Source organism: Triticum aestivum, chromosome 7A (assembly GCF_018294505.1).
Source record: "Triticum aestivum cultivar Chinese Spring chromosome 7A, IWGSC CS RefSeq v2.1, whole genome shotgun sequence".
In the NCBI taxonomy this organism is placed as follows: domain Eukaryota; kingdom Viridiplantae; phylum Streptophyta; class Magnoliopsida; order Poales; family Poaceae; genus Triticum; species Triticum aestivum.
Window position 1 is genome coordinate 146928804 of NC_057812.1, and position 8040 is coordinate 146936843.

The 8040-nt window shown below is 47.5% G+C and overlaps 1 protein-coding gene across 1 annotated transcript; it reads left to right on the plus strand.

Annotated features, from left to right (window-relative positions):
• The first annotated feature begins 3568 nt into the window (after positions 1-3568).
• On the plus strand, positions 3569-7333 carry LOC123151130 (aquaporin NIP2-2). Its single transcript, XM_044570897.1, has 5 exons — positions 3569-3970; positions 4116-4340; positions 5808-6002; positions 6124-6185; positions 6659-7333. Exons 1-5 carry the CDS (start codon positions 3803-3805, stop codon positions 6909-6911), a joined length of 903 nt encoding a protein of 300 aa, XP_044426832.1. The 5' UTR covers positions 3569-3802; the 3' UTR covers positions 6912-7333.
• The last annotated feature ends 707 nt before the right edge of the window (positions 7334-8040 follow it).

An 8040-nucleotide genomic window follows, 5' to 3' on the forward strand; every position in this document is an offset into this window, starting at 1 on the left:
CAAAAAATTGCAAGTTTGTGGTCGATGATATTTGTTTTTAAAGTGTGTCGTGCAGTGGCAAGCTCATTGCCTTGGGATTTACCAAGTCGACTATATTACGATCACGTAGACATCGCATCCATCATCAGCGAGGGTGGGAAGAAAGATAAGTGACAACATGGCGAGTCACTGTGTCAGCGTTAAGTGGGCCGGCCCGCAGGGCGTGACGCCTCTTTTTCTTTTTTTCTTTTTTTTTTTGCATTTCGTCTTCTGCTTTTTTCTCATTTCCTTTTTTCTTCCTTCTTTAAATTAATTTGAGATTTCCAAAATTCAAAAGATTGCGAATTTTTAAAAACATGTTCGAGAAATCATAAAATATTTGTGATTTCAAAAATGTGTGGGAAATCATAAAAATTTTGCAGTTTAAAAAATATAATTGATTTTTCAAAAGTGTTCGCAAATTATTACAAAATCACAATTTGGAAAAAAAATGTCGATAAATAAAACCATGTACATGATTTTTGAAAAAATAATCGTGTATTCAAAACAAATTCGTGAATCTGACAAAAATATCCATGAAATTTTAGAAAATATTGAAACAACTCAAAAAATTGCAAGTTTGTGGTCGATGATATTTGTTTTTAAAGTGTGTCGTGCAGTGGCAAGCTCATTGCCTTGGGATTTACCAAGTCGACTATATTACGATCACGTAGACATCGCATCCATCATCAGCGAGGGTGGGAAGAAAGATAAGTGACAACATGGCGAGTCACTGTGTCAAAATAGAGGACGCAAAAAAAAGTGGACGCTCATATGTCAAGGTATGTTTTTTAACACTCATATGTCAAGGTATTGAGTCATACTTATTTGGCTAGAGTGTAATTTTTTATCCCCAGGTTCTGCAGATTTTCCCCTCTTTTTGTGATGCACCTCTCCTCCCTCAGTGCGCGTTCATGGGCCGGCCCGCAGGGCGTGACTCCCCTATTTTTTACATTTCGTCTTTTGTCTTTTCTTTTCTTTTCTCATTTTTATTTTAATTAATTTGAGATTTTCAAATTTCAAAACGTTGCGAGTTTTGAAAAACATGTTTGAGAAATCATAAAATGTTTGTGAATTCAAAAATGTGTGGGAAATCATAAAATTTTCGTAGTTTTAAAAAATATTAGTGATTTTGATGTCAAGAGAGGCCGGGATAGACCGAATTTAACATGGAAGGAGTCCATTAAGAGAGACCTGAAGGATTGAAGTATCACCAAAGAACTAGCTATGGACAGGGGTGTGTGGAAGCTTGCTATCCATGTGCCAGAGCCATGAGTTGGTCGTGAGATTTTATGGGTTTCACCTCTAGCCTGTTGTTGTTGTTGTTTAAAAAATATTAGTAATTTTATAATTGTTCGCAAATTATAAAACATGTTCGCAACATGGCGAGTCACTGTGTTAAAATAGATGACGCTCGTATGTGAGGATATTGATTCAAACTTATTTGGATAGCGTGTAATTTTTTTTCTCCCGTTGCAACGCACGGGCATATTTGCTAGTACAACTATAAATATGAGGACATGCTATATATGGGTCGCCTGGATGACTCCACATGATGTTCCTAATGATGGCATCCTGAGGCGCCTCTGACTTGTAGGCCAGCGCCAGAGTTTTGTTGAAGTAAAGAAGGGATGCTCATCAAACCCGTCGTACCATCCCCGGAAACAAAAAGGAACCCGTTGTACCTGCATCCGGGACGGAACGGAGGGGAGAGAAAAACGGGGTCCCGGGAAGCCCCAGCGCCAAGGCTCGCACCGTGGCCACGGAAACCTTGCAAGCCGCTGAAGTGACGAGGCCCCTAGGAGTCTAGCCAGCTTGATAGCTTCTACTTCTCGTCAATGGTGGGCAGGCAAGCCGCTGGTCAGTGCGATGCCTAATCACGCCTGACGGCGACCATTAGAGGCCTAATCCTCCTGCCATCGATCCAGTGGTTACGGCGATCCGTACCTGCAGCGGTTCAATGCCACCGGATCAGCAGGATCAGGCGCGTAATCTCCCTCGGTCCCTGTCCGAAATCTGAGCCCTGACGAAATTCTGAAGATCGAACGCTAGCTAGCTAGGCAGCACGGACTCCCACTAGCTGTCTAGCTCTAGCTTGCACGGCTGCGCCCTTGCAGGCCACAGCTGCCCTCTGTTACCACGTCCATCTCAGCGGGTTAATCGCCCGATCTGCCCGAGAATATTTTGAGCAACTTCGGCCCAAAGTCTCGCCGTTGATCGCCGTTGCAGTCGTCGGCGCCGTGGGTGACGTGCGGCGGTCGCCGCGGTGCAGGCCGCAGATCGAGCCCCTCTTCTACTTGTAGAAAATATCGTCGCTTTCTCGAGGGCATGCATCGCCGTCTGTCTAACCATGGGAAGCCCGAACCGACCAAAGAAATATCCGAATTTGAATACTACACTATTTCCTCTTCGTCGTCGTCGTGTCCGGCGTCAGGCGACGGCGACGTTGGCCGCGCTTTATCGCGGCGGCGTGGCGTCCCTTTGGCTGCATGCCGCTCGAACGAACCTGCAGCGTTGGCGTGTAGCCTCGTTTGTTCTTCTCTTGTCAGAGTCGCGGTCACGGATCCGCGTTCATGATTGTTAGCCTGTGGCATTTGTTTTTTATCGTACTTTAACAAGTTACTAGTACAAAAGTAGTATATCAATGCTGCTGCATTGACCGACGTCCTTGCCGACACGGCACCGAAAGAAAATTATGTTGAAAAATAATCCCTGCAAGGAGCGATCTACTCCTGAGAATTCCCGTTTTCAAGCATGTGGCGTTGTATATTGTTGGCAGTTTCGGCATTCTGCTTGGCAGATTCGTACGTGTGAGTGTGTGACGCGATCGATGCTCATGTGATCCGATTAAGACCTACTACTGGTTACTACCACTGCAGCATGTACTCCCGTGCTAACTAAGCTAATGTTATGTTATAATATAATGATGATGGCAGCCAATAAGCGCGCCGGATGCCCTGGACCCAATCACCGGCCGACAACAGGGCCGGGCTGGGACCAACTAAAATACCTGGATTTCATCGTCGAACATACTCCGTGCACGCGACGGAGCATCTCCGGCGGCAGGCTACGGGGGCCGATGCGCCGGCCACTGGATCCAGCAACAACTCAATCGACCCAACACAACGAATGAAAAACATGCAGCATTTTTAAAGATCTGAAGCAATATGGACGTATCGTATACTAGTTTATTTTCTGCGACTGGCATACTTGCTATCTAGTACTCCCTTCGTAAATTAATATAAGAGTGTTTAGATCACTACGCTTTTATATTAGTTTACAGAGGGAGTACTGTACTATTCTAGTAGCATCGGTGGTAGGATTACTCGCATCCTGTCAGCTTTCAGCTGGCCCGTTGGACGGTGTCTCGCTCGCAGGCAGATTGGCTGGCCGGTCCGGCCTGATCGGGCGCGGCCAGTCCACAAACGCAAAGGCAGCGGCTGCAGTGGAGTGGCGCGCCTACCACCTGTCACCTCGTCTCCCTCCCTCCCTCCCTCCACCTCCACCCCGGCTGGCGCCTCCACCTCCACCTATAAATACGCGCCCGCTCGCCGCAGGACAGAGAGCAGGCAAGCAACCGAGCATATCTCACAGAGCTACATAGCTAATCACACGCCTCACCTTCTCTTCCCGGCAGCTCCGAGCTGTATGTAGAGCGAGCCTACCACCGCTAGCTGACACCACAGCTTGCTGATTGATCATATCTCATAGTCCGGGATCGAGAGATCTCTGGGATCAACCTCGAGGGTAGTCGACCGGAGGAGATCAAGCAACCCAACCGAAGATGTCGGTGACCTCCAACACCCCGACGAGGGCCAACTCGCGGGTGAACTACTCGAACGAGATCCACGACCTGTCCACGGTGCAGGACGGCGCCCCCAGCCTCGCCCCCAGCATGTACTACCAGGAGAAGTCCTTCGCCGACTTCTTCCCTCCCCACCTCGGCAAGAAGGTGAGCGAGCGAGCTCCCCGGAGATAGCCAGCCCATCGGCTGCCCGGCCGCAGCGGTCGATCGATCGCCGGCCATGCTTTTCTAGCTAGCTCGGACGTGCGTGCTGCCGCTGAGGCTAACGTTTCGTCTGCTTGCGCGTGTGCAGGTGATATCGGAGGTGGTGGCGACGTTCCTGCTGGTGTTCGTGACGTGCGGGGCGGCGTCCATCTACGGCGCCGACGTGACGCGCGTCTCGCAGCTGGGCCAGTCCGTCGTCGGCGGCCTCATCGTCACCGTCATGATCTACGCCACCGGCCACATCTCCGGCGCGCACATGAACCCCGCCGTCACGCTCTCCTTCGCCTGCTTCCGGCATTTCCCCTGGATTCAGGTACGCATACATATGCATCCATCCATCCATCATGCTTCTTGCCTTCATCTTTTGTCTCACGTACGGACGCGTAGCGAATGACATGTCGTTGTTCAGTAGGACTTGGTTATCAACTTGAACGTGCAAACAAGAAATTGTCACGGCTTAATTAATTAAGTGATTTCGAGCCTAATATAACCAGGCGGCATCAAAACGCATGTGCAAATGCATGATCGGTGCAGCAGATAATTAGTTAAGCTTAGCCAATAAAGCAGGATTTTATATGTGACAACATGTACAACTAGGGAGGTCTTCAACTACTGCAAGAACCGTATCATAATTCACAAAACGCATCTGGATCAGCCAGCCAAGCTGGACACAAGAACATATCCTATCATCCGAAACAGTACTCCTGTTGTATTTAAGTATATAATAGCACAAGTTGGAGACTTGGAGTAGCTAAAAGACTTCCCTGGCTAGCTAGTCGCATGTTGGGATGATCGGTGGCATGACATGTAGGCATGTAGCACTAGCAGCAAAGTAATATATACATGCTGAACATGTGAATGATTGGAAAAATTCAGATCTAACACAAAAATTAAAATAGATGGATAAGGCATCTCCATGTAGAACTATTCCATGATTAGGGAAGAACATGGCTTACCCTGAGAGCTCTTGTTAATTAGTCTCCACTAATTGCATCTTCCCGGGGCCAACCACGGGGTTGACATTCGCTAATTTTTTAGAGGAATAAATACTACTATTTCCTCATGGTTGCTCCCGGGCATCCGTCCCAATTATGACGGCATATGAATAATATGCTGGAGTTTCTTAGAACATGGTCTAGCTAGCGGGCATAATTAGCAAACTTGAAAGCTGCTTCACATGATGAACTCGCCGCTCAAGTCAAGCGCACGGTATAAGCTCGACGTTGACGTCGACTATATGCCTATATTCGATCACAAATCAACCAGCCATGCCATGAAGGCCAGTAGTAGTCTTTCGGCGAAAGATTCCGATGTGTCCCTCCCTGCATGCTCCAGCCATCCATCAATCTCCATGCCAGGCCTGGCTACTTTGTGCCTGACAACACCATCTGATTCCATACCCGTGGTGCGTGTGCCCAAAGATCATCACTGCCGGCCGGCCGACTTCTGGCCGGTCACGCTTAGATATGACAGGATTCGTACGATCTTTTCCCCGTAGGAGAGACGGCCTCCATCCATCCATTTGCTGGCCATAGACGTGAACTTAGCGTGCATGCACGTAAAGGGAGGGAGCATATCGCATATGCACAACAAGCAGGACGGGGGGTCAAAAGAAAAGGCCGCATTGCACCCTTGTGTCGCATCACCTTCACGTCGTGCACGTATACCTACGCGCGCACCATGCGTGGTCTAGAGCGTGTGCGGCGTACGTCTCAATCCGTGGGCTTCTCCGTGTGCTTTGCTGATTGGGTGTTTGATCCATGTGGCGATTGCGATGCAGGTGCCGTTCTACTGGGCGGCGCAGTTCACCGGGGCGATGTGCGCGGCGTTCGTGCTGCGGGCGGTGCTGCACCCGATCACGGTGCTGGGGACGACGACCCCCACGGGGCCGCACTGGCACGCCCTCGTCATTGAGATCATCGTCACCTTCAACATGATGTTCATCACCTGCGCCGTCGCCACGGACTCGAGGGCGGTACGTTCATTGATCCGCCACAGACCCCCTGTTTTGATTTCTTGATTGGAGTTCTAGCTCTCGGTTCTTCATATTATGCTACTATTGGTATTAATTTCTGCTTTTTTTTGGCTTGGTGCAGGTGGGTGAGTTGGCGGGGTTAGCAGTTGGTTCCGCGGTTTGCATTACGTCCATCTTCGCAGGGTAAATATATGAAAGAATCACTAACCACCACACTGACTGACTTTAGCAAGGAGTCGTTGGGGGCTTAATTATTTTAACAGCTTGATTGATTCAATCGTTATGTAGTGATAAGAAATACTACTAGTAAATTGATCACCAACCCACATCTTTTTCACAAAGAATTTGAAGAACCTTATTTTAGTTGCAAAGGTGACGGCCGGACCCAGCTTGCAAGAGCTCACTAGTAATGAATTGTCTAGGATTCTTTGAACCTTACAAACAGATAGATGACACATGATTCCTGGCCGTATATAGACAAACACAATACAAAAACACTTTTGGGAAAAATAATACTAGACAGGAAAGATCAGCCATTGAACAATAGCCTTAGCTATACACACACACGTAGGACCAGAACTCCACAATGACATCTTGATTTTTAGCACCAGTCATGCATATTAGCTAAGACGAGGGGAAACGAGTGGCATTTGCAGGCCTGTGTCAGGAGGATCGATGAACCCGGCGAGGACTCTGGCGCCGGCGGTGGCCAGCGGCGTCTACACCGGCCTCTGGATCTACTTTCTCGGCCCCGTCATCGGCACCCTCTCCGGTGCCTGGGTCTACACCTACATCCGCTTCGAGGAGGAGCCCTCCGTCAAGGACGGCCCGCAGAAGCTCTCCTCCTTTAAGCTCCGCCGCCTGCAGAGCCAGCGGTCCATGGCCGTCGACGAGTTTGACCATGTCTGATCGGCCGGCCGGCCGGTGCAACTACACCCCACCCCAACTATATATATGCTCTGTATTGGATTTGCATGCGTACGTACGTAAGTGCGCACGTATACGAGCGCGGGACGCCATTTGTAACCAGTCAAAGTATGTACGATCCATGCATCTACGTGTTTGTACGGGTGTACCGCGTACGAGCGAGCTCTGTGCCAAAGGAACTGAAGTAGTACTGGACGCAGCTAGCTTCGTGTGTGTGTATGCCATGGGTACGTAGATAGCCTGAGTACATGTCTGGTGTAACGCATTTGTATTTTTTGTGATTTTCTCCATGTGCCTACGCGCATGTGTATTTTATGTTATCTCTTTCGCTTTGTACTGCGTCAGAGGTTGCATAAATTTATAATATGATGATGAAGCTAACGGAGCTTGCTTTGCCTGAAAAAGATCTGGAAGAATATATGCTACACGGTATTAGTTGAGAAAAAACTCGTGAGGTCATGGATTTACCCTTTTTCCATGCAGATTTTGATATTAAATTTACTACTTTTGGTTGTCATATTTAAATACGGATGATATATTGAGTGACGTACATCACGGGTCTCATTGAGCAAATCGCAAGCCATCCCAATCAAGTGGAGGCAAAGAGGGCTGCCACCCAAGGCCTCAAGCGGAGTAGGCCGCAAATAATACTATTATTGTTAAGTCTAAAGATTATTGTAGTGTAAACTAAACAGTTAGGTATAATCCAAATTTTGCTAGAGCAAATCCACACACTAACTAGTAATATTAGTTGATTTGATAGGCAACAATGTGTTTAGTGAGCCTACCAGTGTCTCTCCCATAGAAGAGTGACAAGTCACACTAAAATTTATGTAACTAGATTTCCTTGTTTAGTTTCGTGTAAAACCTTTTGTTTCAGAAATTGATAGGAGCCCTTGTATACACTAGAAGAAGTCAAGCATCCAGACAAGCCTAAAAAACGAATTATATGTATGTGCACAACTAATAACAGAAAGCACTACAATTAATATTTAACAACATTGTTATATGGTCCCACACAAGAAACATTGATATATGGTTAATTATGTCAATTAAGTACAATTTAAAAAACTATGTCAATTAAGTAAGCAAAATTATACTCACCAACACT

What these genes read in the sequence shown, in the direction of transcription:
- LOC123151130 (XM_044570897.1), top strand. Translation starts at nt 3,803, where the DNA reads ATGTCGGTGACCTCCAACACCCCGACGAGGGCCAACTCGCGGGTGAAC. An exon ending in CTCCCCACCTCGGCAAGAAG is followed by an intron (nt 3,971 to 4,115) that starts GTGAGCGAGCGA and finishes GCGCGTGTGCAG; the next exon opens with GTGATATCGGAGGTGGTGGC. An exon ending in GGCATTTCCCCTGGATTCAG is followed by an intron (nt 4,341 to 5,807) that starts GTACGCATACAT and finishes ATTGCGATGCAG; the next exon opens with GTGCCGTTCTACTGGGCGGC.